The sequence below is a fragment of the Diceros bicornis genome, chromosome 7, assembly GCF_020826845.1.
Source record: "Diceros bicornis minor isolate mBicDic1 chromosome 7, mDicBic1.mat.cur, whole genome shotgun sequence".
Classification (NCBI taxonomy): Eukaryota; Metazoa; Chordata; class Mammalia; order Perissodactyla; family Rhinocerotidae; genus Diceros; species Diceros bicornis.
In genome coordinates, this window is record NC_080746.1 from 87,425,683 (window position 1) to 87,444,195 (window position 18,513).

Sequence of the window (18,513 nt, forward strand, 5' to 3'; positions counted from 1 at the left end):
CCCCACATCTCACTGCCAGTCAGTAGGGGTGTGCAGGTCACTAGGACGTTACCTCACACCCCACTGCTCTCTGCCAGCTCACGCAGGAACTTTCTTCCTCTCCCACACCCACATCTCCGCTGTCTGGCTTATCTGTCTCACCTGCAGTCTCACTGAGACCTTCCTTCCTCCAGGAGGCCTTCCCTACTCCATCCCCAAGTCTGGTCCTGTCTCCACAATGCTGAATGCCTTCCTCTCTGATAATTTGTCACACTGATTTGCAATCTGTGGCTGCTCAGTGAACTAGTATCCAGCACAGCCCTGGCATTTACAGGTGCTCAGTATACGGAATGAATGACTGAATGAGTGAATGAACGAATGAGTATCTGTTCACATACACTATAGCTCTGTAGAGACCATGGCTGTCTGTCCCCCAGTGTACGCAGCTCCCAGTCCAGTGCTCAGGCCCCACTGGGCACACAGTAATTACTCATTAATTGATTGAAAGACGTCTTTATAAGAGGAGTATTTGGGGCCGGCCCCGTGGCTTAGCGGTTAAGTGCGTACACTCCGCTACTGGCGGCCCGGGTTCAGATCCCGGGCGGGCACCAACGCACCGCCTCTCCGGCCATGCTGAGGCTGCGTCCCACATACAGCAACTAGAAAGATGTGCAACTATGACATACAACTATCTACTGGGGCTTTGGGGAAAAAAAAAAAAGGAGGAGGATTGGCAATAGATGTTAGCTCAGAGCCAGTCTTCCTCAGCAAAAAGAGGAGGATTAGCGTGGATGTTAACTCGGGGCTGATCTTCCTCACACACAAAAAAAGAGGAGTATTTGGATCTGTGCTGCTGTTGATAATGTCCTGACATCCAGCAAGAAGCACAATCCAGCAACCTCTTCTAGACCATCGGGGATGGGGGACAGAGCAGGACAGAGGAAAGCGCTGGGAGCACAGCTGTCCGGGCTGTGGGGGTGGGCTTCTCTCCTCTCACACCATAGTTCTACAGTCAACCTGAGGCTCACAGCCGGGCACCAGCAGACCCACGAGTCCTCTGACACTTTCATCAAACATGCAAGCCAGTCGCTGTGTGTACATTCTTCTGGAAGGAGGTTCACGGCTTCCAATGAGTCTCAAAAGGCTGTGACACAAAAAGAATCATTGCTCTAGACCTGCCCTGTCCAGTATGGTAGCCACTAGCCACATGTGGCTATTTAAGTTTAAATTTACATTAAACGTTCAACGCCTCAGTTACACCAGCTACATGTCGAGCGCACTCAGTAGCCACTACCTGTAGGACAGCCCAGAGACAGAACGTTCCATCATCATCAAGTTCTACAGAGCTTCTCATGTGGCGGCCTTACTCCGGATCAGTGCAGGGACAAGAGTCATTTGAGTCACGTGGTGCTTTAGTAAAAGGCGTTGCCATCATTTGTAAATGAAAACACAGACATCGGAAATCCTGATTTCTTCTGGGAAACGGGACTATCTGCGAGCCTGGGGCCCGCACTCCTGGCAGCTGGAGTGCACGGGTCGTTCATTTAGATGGTCCCTGGTCCTCTAAAGTCATCTGCTCGGCCCTCTTCGACATCTGAGTTTGGACCCTCATTTCTAGGCGACCTCCCCCGCTTGGGTCTCCTGTGTTTGTAAGCAGACTCCAAGTTTGGGTAGGTGGGGGTGAATTCTGTTTAGGAGCACATCTTGGGGCCGGATCCGGGGCCGAGATTCGGCTCCCGGCTGGAAGTTGGGGAGGGGCGGCGCCTCCCTCCTTTCAGTTCTGCGGAGCTGGGAGGAGGGAGGGGAATTCACCCCGCACATCTGTTGCTTGACAAAGAACTTCCCGGTTCCTGTGGGCCCTCCAGTCCCGGCCCGCGCCGGCCCGCCCTCCGGAGATGCGGGGAGGGGCCGCGCGAACCGAGGCGCGCCCCCCACCCGGGCGGCGACGTGGCCGCTCGGCCGGCCTCCCCCCGCGGCCGGCGGCCAATGGGCGCGTGAGGGGCCCCGGAGCCTCCTGCCCGGAGCCGCCCGCGCTCTGCCCGCCCTGCCCCCTCCCCTCCCCGGTGCAGGCCCGGGCGTTCCTGCCGCTCCCCGCGCTCCGAGCCCGTTCCTCCGGCGCCCCCTCCTCCGAGCCGCCTGCCCCGGCGCCCCCTCCCCGGCCATGGCGCGCCTCGGCCCCGCGCTCCTCCTGGCGCTGCTGCTGCTGCTGCTGTGGCCGCGGGCGCTGCGGGCCAAGCCCACGGTGCGCAAGGAGCGCGTGGTGCGGCCCGACTCGGAGCTGGGCGAGCGGCCGCCCGAGGACAACCGGAGCTTCCAGTACGACCACGAGGCCTTCCTGGGCAAGGAGGACTCCAAGACCTTCGACCAGCTCAGCTCGGAGGAGAGCAAGGACCGGCTGGGGTGAGGCCGCGCGGGGGTCGCAGGGGCTCGCGGACACGGGCGCCGACCCGCGTGGAGGCGAGAACGTGGCGGCCGCGGCGGCCAGGACGGGAGGGCACGCCCTCCCCGCGGTGGCCCCAGAAAGGAGAGGGAGTGGATAAACTCCTCTTTGTCCGCGGTGGCCTTCTGGCGACGTGGGCTCTTTCCCACACTCCAGAGTTCCCGGAGAGGAGGGCTGAGACCCTGCTAAGGTCTCAAGGATGAACCTAAGTGGATGAAAGCCCAGAGGGCAGGCGAAGGAGAGGCTAGATTCTCTTGGGCCCCTGGTTCGGGCTGGGGTTCTTGCTGTCTGCCTAGTCGCCCAGTAAATCTGAAGTAGGGATGTAACAGTCCCGTTACTGAGAAAGGAGGGGCATTAGGGCGTGGCGGTGGGGGTACTAATGGAAATTGGGCCCCCGCTTGTGTCCAGCAGATATCTGCAGAGGTGCCCAGTCTTCTGGCAACTGAGGGCAGAGCTGGAGGGTGTTGTGGGGCGGGTCGTGAATGTCACTGCGGAAGGCAGTTGAGTCAGGAACCAAACCTGGGAAAGAAAACTTTGGTGCATCTCCGTGCCCGCGCTCCGCGGCCCTGGGAGACACTCGGGACGTTGCGCAAAGGCTTCTGGAAACCCCCTCCGCAGAGGAATCAATCCGCAGCCAGCTGGGGTCCTGGTGGAGGTGGGCTGGGGAGGGCCCCAGTAGCCCTGCCTGCTGGGCATCAGGCCCCGGGCTTGTCCTGCTACATAAAAAAGAACACAGCCATCTCTGAGCTGATGGGGCTGCCACAGGCAATGTGGTTGGTCAGAATAGGAGGCTAAATTATACCTATTGTGTAGGTGCACCATCTGTCTGCTCTGATAAAAAGATCTTTGAACTTCAAAGTCACCTCCAAACAATCACCTCTTATTTTGCAGAGAAGCACTTTTCTCTTCTGTTTGGGACTTAACAATGGGGGCCATTGAAGAGGTCAGTCTGTTGTACTGCTCTGAGACACTTGAGACTGGTTTATTCTGGGGCCCTGAGTGGCAGCCGTTTGCAGCACTGTCACCTGGGAGAAGGAGGAGAGGTTTTGGGGTTTGCAGTAGGGAACTCTGTAGTTTGCAGCCCTACAGATTCCAATGTCATGCCTTCATGATGACCAGTGAGCCTAGAGGAGACAGCAAGCGCTGATGGACTTGGCCTGGGTTTGATCCTTGTACAAACACCTTAACTTCATTCATCTGTTCATGCAAGAAACATTTGAATGTCTGCTGTGTGCCAGCCATGGCATTAGATACCTAGCAGGTATGCTCTAGGCCTCAGGGTACTTACAGTCAAATGTGGGGAGAGAGACACAAGCAGACACTACACATAGTTGCTGTGATGGTGGCTGAAGACCACAGTGACCAATCCAGGAGAAGGAGCCCCTGGGGCTTCAGGTTGGAGAGAGGGTTTGGGGGCTTGGGGTGTCACCTGGTCAGAGCTTGTGGAATGACTCGGAGGTTGCCAGGTATACAAGCGGGGAAGGCAGTTCTGAAGAGAACAGCCCAGTCACAGGGGTTTTGCAACCTGTTCTGGGGACAAGGGGTGTTGGGAAAATGAAGCAGGAGGTGGGAGTGGAGGGGAAACCAAGGGCAGGCTCTGAGAGGTGGAGATTAGATGTTATCCTGTACACAGCCGAAATGTCCTCACCCCAAAAGCTTGTTGGGAAAGTCAGACTCGCAATGGGGTGGGGGACTTGGCTGAGGCACAATGGGGAGACCAGGGGCTGGGGGCCATGAGCGCCTGAACCGGGCACGGCCAGTCTGGACGGCAGGAAGGGTGAGTCCAGACACACGAGGGGGTTGACATACGTGGCAGTGCTTGCTCTGGGCTCGGGGCGGAGGGGGGGAGGGTGACGAGGAGGGAGGGATCAGGGTGACATCCGGGTCTCGGGCCTGAGCCACCACGGGTAGTGGACATACCCTCTACCCGTAAGTTAAATTGGGCTAGAGTCTGGAGTGGGGGGCAGAGGGCTGGAAATGGTAGGTGCAGTGTGGGACAGGGCAGAGCATGAGAAGCTGCCTACGTCCACAGCTCCTGGTACAATAGTCCCCTCCAAGTCTGGGCTGCTGAGTGAGGAGCACGGCTGCATCCGGGAACTGTGTCACCATCACCTGACCATGGTTCCTGAAAACGTGATCACTCCAAGGCCCCTGGAGACACCTCTGCCAGAGGGCTGCAAAGTGGGGACCCAGGCCACAGGCAGTCACAGACATGCCACTCTTGTCTTAGAAAAAATGTAAATTACTTGCCAACATTTAAAATGAGTGATTTCAATACAGACTGCTTTCTGGTTTCTCTTGATACCTGTGGACCGGTGCCCCCATGAGGCGGTCCTTGGCCAGCAGAGTCAGCAGCCCCGTTGGTGGTGGGCAGGGACGTCCCGGTCGCCCCAGGCTCCACTGGAAGCTTTGCTCATTTCTGTCCCTGCTGGCCCTCTCTTGAGTTCTGCATCCCCCATGGTCTGGATTATCGTGCTTGGTGAGGAAGGCACACGTTCTCCCCTTCATTCCTCACAACGTGCCTGGTAAAGTAGGTGCTCCGATTCACAGCTGGGAAACTGACACTCGGAGGGGAGCTTGGACAGGATCCAGGCGTTCTGAGGACAGCGTGTAGCTTTATCTACATTTGGCTGCCTTTCCCAATATCTCACTCCTGAGAGTTTTGAAGAGAGAGGTTAAGATCTTATTTATTCTTCCAACAAATCTTTATTAAGCTCCTACTGTGTGTCGAGCTGAGCTATGTCCTGGGTGTGTGTTTGGATAGATTAGATGCTATCCTTTCCACAAAAGAAGGTTGCACACTGCCTGGCGTCGCTAGGTCTCTGCTGGTCTGAGATTCTGTCTTCAGTTGGCTTTGGATAACCGACGGGCATGTCACAACCTTGCCCCCAGGATTGGAGCAGTGCCTGGCACGTAGTAGGTAGGCTGAACACTGCACAGCGTTGAAAGAATTCTGCTGTGTCTGGCTGTGATTTCCTGGAAGGAAGCCTGAAGATGCTTGAGGTTCAGTCTTGTAGTCTTGAGACCTCTTAAAATTGCACATGAAGGGACACATTAAAGCTGTTAGTAATGTTTACACTTTCCTGAGAAAAAGGAGCTTGAGCTGCCCAGGTCAGGAGGAGATGGAGACTTAAGCACTAATGAATTCATTTCCCATTTCTGATAAATTAAAAGAGTTACTGCCAATCAGAACTTCTGTTCACAGTAAGCAAGTTTCACCACTGAGCTGGTAGAATTCCAGCCCAAAGCGAAGAAACAAATCCCCATTTGGCCTATATGACCTCGTCCCAGGTAAATGGACTACCAGGCTAAAACTTTCTAAACCCTGGAAATAGCTTTGGGTGTTTTTGAAGTTCCCTCAGGGATGGTGTCCCCAGCTTGGGGCCCTCTGGCCTAGAGATGGACGCGGGTGAGTTCCCAGCCTGAAGCTTACTCTGGACGAGGGTTTGGGGCACCTCAGTGGAGTCCTGTGGGAAATTGCTGGAACCTGGGCCAGCAGAGCAGGACACACCAGTGGCTGAAGGAGTCTTCACCCTAAGAGCAAGGGTCTGGGCTCCTGCAGCTGCTCGGCTGGTCAAGTTTCTTGAAGAGGCTCCATCATGCCAAGGCTCTTTCATCCCTGACATTTTGTGCATTGTCCAACAAGATCTGGTCTCCTCCTGCTTTAAGTTTCAAGTCTTTGAGTCCAAAGTGGTGAGTTTTTAAAAAAAAAAAAAATAATAAAGAACTCACTTGTCTTTTGGTTTACATAGAATTTCCATTTTCTGCATTAGACATGGAGCCGGAGGACATGGGTTCTTAGTCCAGTTGTACCAAACACTAGCTGTGTGGTCTTGGAAAAGTCACCCAGTCTCTCTTGGCCTCAGTTACCATCACTCTAAGATGAGGGAGTTAGACCACCTCAGGGCAGTCTGCCAGGTTTCATCTGACACATCAGCTCTCATCAGTTGGTCATGTCTATCTGCAGAGCCGTGTTGAGAACGATTCTGAGGCCACAGCTAGGTTTTTCAGGACACGGGCATGATCCACTAGCAGTGTCTGCCATTCGCACTGAGTGGGGGCAGGCATATCATCCTTGGAAAAGAGAAACTTTAAGATCCTTTCCAGCACCATCGGGTCAGTGATTTTATTTCAATTGTTTATGCATTCTGGGTTCTGCAGGTGTTTGATCTTTTTCTGGATCAGGATCATACAAGTCTTGATAATGGCCTTGTGGGTTTTTACTACAGGAAGATTGTTGATCGAATCGACAATGACGGGGATGGCTTTGTCACCTCTGAGGAGCTGAAAACCTGGATCAAACGGGTGCAGAAAAGATACATCTACGATAATGTCGCCAAAGTCTGGAAGGATTATGATCGGGACAAAGACAATAAAATTTCCTGGGAAGAGTACAAACAAGCCACCTACGGTTACTACCTGGGTAAGAGGTGCTGCGGGAGTGATTACACAGCGGGGCCTCTCGATCTGTGTAATCACAAGTTCTGATCTGCCCCCTTCGGGGAGATGTCACAGCCTCCTAGATGGGACCTGTCCTGTAACATCCTGTTCTGCTCACCCGCATGAAGTCGTGGGTCGTGAGTGGTGGGAGGGGTCGGGGTCTAATAGAAATGACTGAGGTTGCTGCCCAGCCTGAGCTTACCGTCTCAGAGGCACACACAGAGGACAAGGCAGAGGGGAAGTGTGTCTGTGGTACAGTTTCAAAATGCTGCCAAATTTCAGGTATCAAGGACCAAGTGGGCAGGAGCAGTCAAGGAAGACTTCCTGGTGAAGGGTGGTTTGGGAGCTGGGCCTTGAAAAAATGGATATGTATTTGGGGAGAGAGAGACAAGTGGGGCAGATGGGTCAGCCAGAGGGGCAGGGATGCAGCAGTGGATTTGGCAGCGGGCAGAATTTGGATGTAACACATGCTCATTTGGTGGAATGAAGGAGAAGTGTGTGCAGAGCCCAGAGCACAGACGCACGGGGTGTGTGGGGGAGACAGCGAGGAGACAGGTCTGTGGAGAACTGAGGATGCACACTGTCACAGCCAGATGAAGGCAGATTGTGAAAGCCAGGCAGCAGCATTAGAGACAATGTCGTGGGTACTGGGGAGCCTCTGCGTGTTCTGGACCAAAGAGTGACGTGAAAGCAGGTTCTGCAGAGAGAAGTGGGGCACTGGATGGTCTGGAGCATGTGCTTTTAAGCGCTTGCTGCAAGGCACGTGATGAGCCATTCGGGTCTGGATTATGGGGGATGAAGGGACAGGGGCATCCTGAAATAAAACGTTTCCTAGAACTCGCAGGTCAGGACCTTTTGTCGTCTGTAGACCATGTGGGCAGGACGGATGAGTGATCTGGAAGGAAGTGTCTGTCTTAGCGGCCCAGCTTACACATCTGTGCCACGTCCTGCAGGAAACCCAGCTGAGTTTCAGGATACTTCAGATCATCACACCTTTAAAAAGATGCTGCCTCGTGACGAGAGAAGGTTCAAGGCTGCAGACCTCGATGGGGACCAGACTGCCACCCGGGAGGAGTTCACCGCCTTTCTGCACCCTGAGGAGTTCGAGCACATGAAGGAAATTGTGGTTCTGGTAAGATAAAGAGCCTGGACTGGAAGAGTCCAGGGTGAAGGCTGTACCAGTGTCTTGTCCCTTCTTCCAAGAGAACGTTCCTCAGCCTGAGGGGAATGGGAGAAGGACTCTGACGTGGAATGTGTTGGAATACCTGTCGACCTAGGAAATCAGTCAGGCAGGCTAGTTGCTGTAACAAAGAGCCCCAGTCCTCGCCATTTACACAATCAAAGCTTTTTTCCTGCCTACACCAAGGCCAGTGCGGGTGGCCCCCGTCAGGTTGACCCTCCGGGCAGTTCCCCAGGTGCTGTCAGGTACTATTCGGGCTATTCATCTTGTACTCTGCCGTCCTGTTGCTTCAAGGTCATCCTGGCAACAACCTGCTGGTAGACAAAGGGAAGGAAAGGGAGTAAGGAGAAGGCGCCATCTGCCTGCACTGTTGCAGCCAGGAATGCACCGTCCCTCCCTTGGACACTCCACGGGCTCCTCCTGATACGACAGGGCAGGAAGAACAGTCTAAATGTGAGCCCAGAAAGAGCAGATGGGGTTAATGAACAACTAGCTAGTCTCCATCCCATTTTTCAGCTCTGAGGGAACTAGAAAAAGACTCAAGTGGAATGCAGTGGATTGTTAAACCATGCGGAAACTGAAAGGAAAACCTTGGCTGGAGAGGACGCTACCCTTAAGGCTAGGTCTTGGGAGGGTGATGGCTCAGACCCTGGGCTTTAAGGGATAGCTGTGCTCGTAGGGCCTCTGAGTGAGTCTGCTTCCCCCAGTGTCTTGTAGGTCCCACATGTCTTCATTTTCCATGACAGTACACTAAATGCCATCACCTATTTCCTGGGAGATACCCCAAGCCAGTTCCACCAGCTTCGATGCTGGGAAACAAGTGGCTGAACTTTCTGTTTATAATTAGCTTGGACTATTTTAGTTATCCAGTTGGTGGATGGGTCCACTCTTGTCTCATGCTTCGTCCTCATGGCCACATGACCCTAAGGACTGGGCAATGGCTCTTAGAATCATTCCTCTTTACCACCCAACATCCCTTTAGCAATAGCTAGTTTGCCAGAGGATGATGAAGATGGGGAGTTATCCACAAGAGGGTTATGTGCCTCTGGATTGGCTCTTGGCTCTCAGGTTAGCTATTTTCTTCAACCCAGGATGCCTTTGAGTTGCTGTGACAATGGGCAGTAAACTCATTTGATTATTTAGCCTAGCAAATAACCGAATTAAGAAGTCAGATTTACTAAATACAGAACATAATATGTTCAAAAGTCAAATATATTTTTATTTACTTTAATTGCCCACTTTTTCATATTTTTCTGACACCAGCTCAGTGTTCATAGTCCAGTTGGCACTGGAATCTATTTTTGTGATTATCTCTAGTCCAGTGGTTCTCAGGCTGGGTTCTTCACGGTGCCCAGGGGATGGTTTGGATGGATGGTGGCAATGGTGGCCTGACAGGCCTTCCAGACAGAATCAGAGCCTCTGGGCTTACAGGTATATTTTCATTTGAAGAGAGTGTTCTGCTCATAAAATTGTGGGGTGGGGGAGGAGGGATGGCCACTGCCCATTGTTTACAGGTAAGAACAAATGCCCAGGGAGGTAAGAAGAGCAGGAGTCACTGGGAGTTCAGCCTTAAAAGCCGAAGGACAGCAGTTAGGATTCTCAGATTGACGCAGAGCACGTAGCTATCTTGGGTTCTCTTTTCTCCTTTGCTCCCAGGAAACTCTGGAGGACATCGACAAGAACGGGGACGGGTTTGTGGATCAGGACGAGTACATTGGTGAGTGCAGCCTGTGTCTTGCTCAGGTGTCCCACTGGGCCACACGCCTCCACCCACGTGCCTGGCTGCTCTCCCCAGACGTCTCTCTTAGCAATAGCTGCAAGTCTGCAGGTGTCACTCGGTGACCTCTGGGGGGAGGGACTCGTCACAGCAGCCCTGGGGGTGCAGTGTCAGGGAGGCATTGTTAGACCTCATCAGTGGGGAAGGAACAAAAGGCTGGCCCTGCCTCCAGGCTCTGAAAGGGCTGAGAGGTGCCCCTCATCACACCGGGATTGGGGATCCCAGAGGTTTACAGTGAGGCTGGAGCAGGCAGTCTCAGGACTAAAATTTGACTGTGGGTCGGTGGGGCCTGGCAGCTCTGAGTGGACACAGCTGTGGTCAGCGGAACTGTATGTGCCCAGGCGCTCTGCAGAAAGGCCTTCCCTCCTAGAGAGGTAAACCCTGTGACTCATGCACGTCTCGTGCCTCTGGGTTTGATCCTCTCTTCGGGAGAGCCATTCTAGCGTTTGTTCTGTGGGGCTCCACTTACATCAAGAAGGATGTCTTCAGGTGCTGAGCACTGGCTGAGTGAGGCTCAGGTCAGCACACCTGGGCTGCTGGTCGAGCCCTTCGTAGCAGCCAGGAGCCCCCCAAGCGGAAAGGCCTGGAGCAGACAACCTGGAAATTTCCATTTGATCCTCATTGGCTGCCCGTTCGGTGCTTTGGCACACAGCTCCAACCGCAGGCTGCCTTCTCACAACACCTCTTCTTTTCCCAAGTCTCAACAAAGTAAAACTGGAACATCATTCGAAGGTGGGATATGGATGATTTTTGTACACATGTTTAGTAGAGGCAGTTAATTTCCTTTCAACGTGAAACCAGAGCCCAAGTTGCCATCAGTCTCTGGTCTGTGGTTGTGTTTCTTCCGAAGGACCGAACGCTGTTCTCCGTCTGTCTGTGTGACAGTAATTATCGTGGTCTCTGTAGGGTAACAGAGGCTGTCGGCTCCCGCGCCAGCGCAGGCAGCAGACCCTTCCTCTTGCCTGGTGCATGCAAGGGACAGTGCAGAGTCATGGACGTCTCCCCTTGACGGTGGTGATGGAATTGGGCTGGCGAAGCTGACGGATTCAAACAAGCAGTGTAGTACTTTGGTGAAAAGTGTGTGCTCTTCTGGCCCTCCTGAACTCTGCATTGAAATGCTGCAGAGTCTGGGGCAAAACTCTTGGGGCGGCTTTGCCTAAAAGAAACATTCTGTTCTTTACCCTGGGCGGGCGGGGCCGGGGGGTGCATTGTGCTTGAAAACAGAATTCTGAGCGACTTGCACTCAGAGAGGCTGGATGTATGGACTGTCCAGCAAGTGGCTTCCTTTATGGGGGAGGCTTCTCTTCAGGCGGGAAGGAGGGGAAGAGCGGTGGTTGTGTGGCACAGTGGAACGAGCATTGGCGTTAGGAGTCCTGGCTTCTCCACTCACTAGCCATGTGGCCCTGGGGAGCCGTGTAACCACAATAAGCCTCAGTTTCCTCATCTGTAAAATAGGAATACGCAATGCCCATGCTTGCAGGACTGGAGGGGGCTCGAGTTCACTAATGTACGTGACAGCCCTCTCTCAAACAGGGCCAGCATCAGGTGTGGGTCCACCTTGCAGCTGAACCAAGGCTCTTGCCTCTCTTTCCCCTCCATTCGCCACCTGCTCCCGGTACCACCTGACATTTCCATTAAAGAGAAACTGCCCACAGGGTAGCTCCGTTTTCTGAGAAGATGTGGTCTCTCAGCCAACAGTGCATACACTTTGTCTTCTTTTCCTCTCCCTGCCATTTAGTAAAACAAAGGTAAAGATCGTATAGGATTGTCGTGAGGGTGGAATAAAATGAGATGTGTGAAAGCCCTTCCAAGTGATAGAAACAGCAGTCGTAAACACAGTGGTTACGGCCCGTGCAGCTCGAGCTCACACTTGCTGGTAAGGCCCTGCCTCTGTGTTTCATCTGTAAAGTGGGATTGTAACAAGCCCTACTTTATGGGACTGTTAGGAGAATCCTGTGAAAAGATGCCTGTGAAGTACTTCGTCCCGCGCCTGGACCACAGCGGGTGCCTGGTGTTGGTCACGAGTCCTGGCTTTCCCCTGGTGGTGCCAGCTCCGGCTGTGTAAGGCACTCACAGACAGTGCTCCATTTGAGCTTCATAATAACCCTGTGATTTATAAATTATCTCCATTTTACAGACAAGGCCGCTTAAGACTTGGTCACTGAACTAAGGAACTTAATCCCAGTCGATGAACTAAGTGCAGAGCCAGGACTCATCTTCTGGCTCCTGAGCTCAGTTTTCTGTTCCAAGGAGCAGCCTTCACAGTGCGTGGATCACTGCACTGCTACCCCAGAACCCGCCCACCACGTGTTTGGGTTGGGTCTCTTGATTGGTCGCCACCCTTCCCAAAACACAGGAGTCCTGTTTCCTCTGCCTTGCATCTTCCCACTTGTCTTCATAACCAAGAACCGCCTTCCCTTCTAGCGGATATGTTTTCCCACGAGGAGAACGGCCCTGAGCCAGACTGGGTTTTGTCAGAACGGGAACAGTTCAATGAGTTCCGGGATCTGAACAAGGATGGGAAGTTGGACAAAGATGAGATTCGCCACTGGATCCTCCCTCAAGACTACGACCACGCGCAGGCTGAGGCCAGGCACCTGGTGTACGAGTCAGACAAAAACAAGGTATCGCACGTTCTTCTGGAACCCGTCCTTAAAGGGAGACGGTCTGTGTAAGACTGGTTGTGTCTTTGGGGTGGCACTGCCCTGGGCGGCCGCGTGTGTCCCATGACTTTTCTCATTCCTGTCCCATCTTAGAGACCTGTAAGCTTGAGCCAAGGCCCTGATAGCCCACAGTGAGCTCATTAGGCCCAGACGTTCCCAGACAGTGTGCCGGGGCCACACACTTACATCCACTCCCATCTCCTAGGACTGCAGAACCTGAAACTTCGTTTGCTGTGGGCAGGGCATGGATTTAAGAAATATACCCTGTGTTGCCATAGGACGAGCGTATTCATCCATTCGTTGCGTCAGCAGATATTTATCAAACATCTGTGAGGTGTCAGGCAGAAGGAAGCCCAGCCCATTAAACCCAGGCATCCTCAGGCAAGCTCACACTGCTGGCTCCGGTGCCCAGCTCTTCAACAGCTATTGATAAATATCCAAATAAATAAATAAACAAGATTTAGAAAGAAGTCCTGCCTCTTTCCATTTTGATCACTGCTCCAAATTCTTGGAGGACAGTCGAGTTTTGCAGTCAGGCCATAAAAGGAGAGTGGAATTCTTTGAGGCCCATTTTGGGAATGCCAGCACTGCGTGTCGACATAACTAGATTCTAGCTTCTGAATTCCTTGGGGACTCACTGATACAGTTTAGCACAGCTTTTATAGCAGGAGGCTGTTCCAGTCTGGGGTTTGGCAGTGCAGCAACAGTAGACGAAGGAGGTACCCAGCAGCTTCGTAATTATTAAGTGTGGGATTTCAAATGTTGCCAACCATGAACATGAGCTTCACGCTGCACTGTCACTCGGGTCGTGACAGCACTTTTTCCTGTCCTGCAGGATGAGAAGCTGACGAAAGAGGAGATCCTGGAGAACTGGAACATGTTTGTGGGAAGCCAAGCCACCAACTATGGGGAGGACCTCACCAAGAACCACGACGAGCTCTGAGCCCTCGCCAGGTGCGGCTGTCGCGGGCCTCCCTGCCTTGTCCCGGACGGTTGCTGCACTTCTCACATTCACAGCATCTGTGTCCCCAAAAGCAAGTGTATAACATCAGATGGGGGTTAAAATTGTTTTTCACTCAATGTTTACTGGAAAATAGTCATCACTATTGTTTCAGTAAGATTTCTCTCAAAACACACATGAAAATCTTGGTAAATTGCAGTGCTCTATGAGGATAATTGCTAAAACATGACTTTTTAGTTTTTTCCATTAAATTTAAACTAAAGAGGAACAAAATTTGGAAAACCACTGTTATTCAGAAGTTGGGGGGACAGTATATGGAGTGACTATGTATTTTAACTGTGGATTTTTTCATCTGCCACTGGTGAATAGTTGGGGAGGGGAAATTCTGGTTAAGCTACAGTGGTGTCATCCTAGTAGGCTTATTTCAGAGCAAGTCTAATACTTGAGGTTCTTCTCTCTTGACTTTGTACTTGGAGCTGTTACTGTAAATGGCATATGAAGCCTCTGTGCATTTTTCTGCACGGACCTGCTAATGTGCACAACAGACCCACATCTTTATTTTTTGTTTTTACAAGAAGAAGCAATCAAGAAAGATAATGTGAAAAACAGAGGAATTTTAGAAGTAGGGAAAAGATGAAAGTTGGGCGTTTGAAGAACTACAGGAAAATGGTAAACACTATTATACTTGAGAAAATTTTCTTGATGTGTAAATGAGGTAGGTCTGATCTTTGAACAAGTGAGTAGAAATACAGCCCATTCCTTGCTGATCACTGAGGGAGGGAGGGAGTGGGCCCCAGGGCAGCCGGCCTCGTGTAGAGCCCAGTGCATCCACCCTGCTGACTCCAAGCCTGGGATCTGCCCCGGGGACTGCTTGCACGAGGAATTAGGACAGAGATGTTCCAAGCCATTGGCTGAATGGAAGAAACAGCTTTCACAAGTTGAAATTCCACCTTATAAGTAGAAAGTGAAGGAAATAAAGGATCCCTCTGAGGGTTTTCCACTGTGTCCTGTGGTGTTCGACTTCACCTGTACCATGACATTATCGTTCGTATAGAATTAAATAGTGGGATGGGATTACATGGGTAAGATTATAAAGGTTCTGGGTTTTTTAAATCCAATTATTAGAATGTTCAGAATATCCTCCTATTTACTTATTTAATAAATCTATGCTTCCTTCCTTCTGGATGCTAGTTAGGGAACCTGCAGGTCATTTTAACTGTAAGATCTTTCTGAGATAGGTTTCACTTGGAAGAAAATCAAGACTTCTTACCCAGGCCTGCAAGGCCCTGCAGGCTCTGGTCCCTTCTGCCTCATCACCTCCCGTGTGCCGGCCTCATTGACTTTCTTTCTGGTCCTCGAACACACCATGTTCATTCGTAGGTTGGACCCTCTGTACTTAATGTCCCCTCAGATTCAGAACACCCATCTCCCATAGCCTTGGGTAACTCAGATGGAGCTCCCTCAGTGGGGCCTTCCAGACTCCACGCCGTACAGGAGCCCCCATTTGAGCCCCTGCTTCATCCTTATGTTCTTCTTGGGGCGTATTACCATTTATATTTGTCTCCTAGGGTGCCATTCAGGTTACCACAAAGTAGGCGGCTTACAACAGAAACGTATTCTCCCGGTTCTAGAGGCCAGAGTCTGAAATCGAGGTGTTGGCAGGGCCGCGGCCCCTCAGGAGACTCCAGGGAAGGATCCTTCCTTGGCTTCTCCCAGCTCTGGTGGCTCCAGGCGTCCCTGGACTGTGTCTGATCCCTCCAGTCCCTCCTTCCGTCTTATGGCCTTTTCTTTCTCTCTCTGTGTGTCTCTCATAAAGACACTGGTCACTGGACTTAGAGCCCGCCTGGGAAATCCAGGATGATCTCGTCTCGAGATCCTTAACTTAATTACATCTATAAAGACTGTTTTTCCAAGTAAGGTCACATTCATAACTTTCAGGGGTTAGGAGGTAGACATATCTTTTGGGGACCACCATTCAACCAACTGCGCTATTTGGCATTATCTTCTCTGTGGGCCATCTTCCCCAAGCCAGAACATAAGCTCTGTGGGAGCAACAGTCTGGTCTGTCTTTGCTGTTCCCAGGACCGACAGCACTAGAGCCTCGCCTGTATCACACAAGTGCTGTGTGATGATGTGCTGCATGAGTGAGAGGTTATCAGCTTTCATCAAAGAGAATATTTCTCAGGGGAAAAAAAAAAAACGTTCTGTAAAAAATAAAGAATTAGCTAACGTTTGCTGAATGAGAAGTAATTTGCTGAAGATTTCCCAGCGATTGCACAGCAGGGCCACAACTCAGCTCCTGGTGTTCCTGGCCCCCAGATCTCTACTGTTCAGCGCGTGGTTCTCCTGCCCTGAATCTCAAGCCTCACACACGTCCCCGTTATTTCTTTGCTCACGCACAGCGTGTGATTACGTGGTTAAGAAGTGACAGTAACTCCTCTTACCTAGAAATAGGCTGACATCTATTTTTAAGCAATGAAAACTTGTCTTTTAAAAAATGAGAAAATATCATCATGTAACCTAATTATAAGCATAACACTTTTAAAAGGTGCTAACGTTATTTTTCCCCCAAAAGAGAATACTGGTTGATTTATTAAGTTATACGTAGTAAGATGTTAAATGTATTTTGAGCCCTAAGTCTTTCCTTTCAAGTCAGTGCACATAAGAAGAGAACCCTCAAAGAGACTAGTGCTTCTGGGGCTGAATTTAACACTATTTAAGGAAAGAAAACCTTCGCTAGGGGCAATAACTGTTAGCATGGTGATGTGTAAAGCCTTAGGTTTCTAATAGGGTCTGACTGTTTCAGGGAAAACATATTTTGTTTCTAGGTAACATTTCAAGTCTGATTATGAATAATTGCTACAAAATTGATCTGTAATGGGAAATACTGTAATGTCACAAAGCATTATTTATATGCTTAATGTGACTGAAAGCATTAATTGCTAGGAGCCAAAATCTGTCCAAGCAAAGCATGAACGCACATTGTACCTCTTGTCTCTTACTGTAGGTTTCAGATGAACTCGAGTGTAGCAAAAACGTAGTTAGAGAGTCAGCAACACCTGAAGGTCGTCTTCACCTGCTCTTATTATCATAGTTGCTTCTTGTTACCAAGGCACGGACCGTATCTGCTCAGAAGTGCCCAGCAAACAGTGTACACCGCTACTCGTTAGCGGCTCAGCAAAAACATCTCACAGAGTGACGTGATGAATGGCCCACTGAATTGCTGTTAAGTCTTTCTAGATTTATTTTGCCACCTTTATAATAAAACCTGGCATCCTCCAAGTACATGCAGCTGAGGTTGGGTCTCTCTGTAGTCTTAAAACGAGTTTACAGTGCTAGACTTGCCCCCTGAAAGCCCATGAGTGCCGTAACGTTCCCTGCTTTGGCTCACAATGAAGGATTAAACATTTGAGCCGCGGAAAGTTTGTGTCATCAGTACTTAAACTCACGAGATTTACACGAACTTGGAGCTGTGTCCAAGGGCTCCATCTGCACTCTCTGTTCTGGTCAGTTGCAGGGTCCGAGGCTGGGACCCCACCATCCCGGGTGCTTCAGGTACCTCTCTAATCTTCTCGTGTAAAGTAGAACACTGTCCAGGCCCCACTGAGGCACAGGAGAGACGGACGTGAGAACTGGTCGCTTTCCTACCTTGAGGCGTTTGTGCAGTGGGAGCCTGTAAGCATCTCTTCTTGTCGACATAAATACTAACGGCTGTTGGGGGCCTGCCCGGTGGCGCAAGCGGTTAAGTGCGTGCGCTCCGCTGCGGCGGCCCCGGGTTCCCCGGTTCGGAACCCTGGGCGCACACCGACGCACCACTTGCTAAGCCATGCTGTGGCAGTGTCCCGCATAGAGTAGAGGAAGACGGGCACGGATGTTAGCCCAGGGCCAGTCTTCCTCAGCAAAAAAGAGGAGGATTGGTATCAGATGTTAGCTCAGGGCTGGTCTCCCTCACACACACACACACACACAAAATACTAACGGCTGTTCACCAGGCACTATGCCGAGGACCTACAGACGTTTCTCGTGTAACTCTCACGACCACCCTACAAGGTTGGTAGTCGTAGGAAAGAGGATAAGCTGGGTTGTGCTGCGGTAACCAACAACCCCACCGTCTCAGTGGTTTAATTTTTGCTTTTGCAAAGTCTGTTGTGGTTCTGGGAAATTGTCCACGGCAGCTGCGGTGTGGGGGCTTAGCAGTGTGTCTCCACATCCACTCACGTCTACTGTAGAGTCAAGCACAGGAAAGCAAATGCGCTCACTCCCAGAAGTGACCATGTCACCCACGCTCAGTTTCGTTGGTCAGAGCAAGTTACGTGGCCCCTTGACCTTCACGGTAGCAGGAAGTGCTGCTCGGGGGTATGTGAGAACATCGCTGCTCAGGGGTGGGGTGTATGTGAGAACATTGCTGAGCAGCACTCCTGGGAACCATTCTTCCGGTTTTACAGATGAGGGAACCAGAGAGGGAAATAACGCCCAAAGTTACACAACTCAGAGATTAGCAGACTGTATAGTTGACTATCCAGACCAGGATGCCTTTGCCAATGAAGGGGGCAGTTTTCATGAGTACCTCCCCAAATCCTGGGCCACCTGTCCTGCTCACTTTGGGATTTGGAAGGATCCACTCTGCTCCTCCTGTGGCTGGGATCTTCCTCCTGGGTGGAGGAGTCCAAAGGGTTCTGCCCACTCAGAGCCACAACCTCTGCTTCTAGGTCATGCTCCAAGTCCCTGTGGCACCCTAAATTCTCTGCCCAAATTGCCCGAGTCTCCTCCAGAGCCTGTGTTTGCACCACCTGGGGGTCTTCCAAAGGGCAGACAAAGCCACAGATGTGCACACATCCAGGCCCAAAGGACCCAAGGTACAGCTGGGGGATTTGGCGTAAACATGCCTGCGGGGGGCCACACATGACATGCAGCCCTTTGGTAGGAAGAAAAGTGGTGGACAGACCTGTGGACCATTTTCCATTCTTACTCCCACTAGGGCCTACAAATATTAGAGGCGAGCCTGCCTACCATGATGCTGGGACAACCAGGACTGTCCTAAGCAAACTGGAACATGTGGTTCCCCTATTTAGA

General features: G+C 51.5%; 1 protein-coding gene across 1 annotated transcript; it reads left to right on the forward strand.

Moving 5' to 3' along the window:
* The first annotated feature begins 2,035 nt into the window (after nt 1-2,035).
* RCN1 (reticulocalbin 1) lies at nt 2,036-14,445 on the forward strand. The gene is made up of 6 exons (XM_058546196.1): nt 2,036-2,379; nt 6,649-6,842; nt 7,813-7,991; nt 9,696-9,756; nt 12,241-12,440; nt 13,315-14,445. Exons 1-6 carry the CDS (start codon nt 2,141-2,143, stop codon nt 13,420-13,422), a joined length of 981 nt encoding a protein of 326 aa, XP_058402179.1. The 5' UTR covers nt 2,036-2,140; the 3' UTR covers nt 13,423-14,445.
* The last annotated feature ends 4,068 nt before the right edge of the window (nt 14,446-18,513 follow it).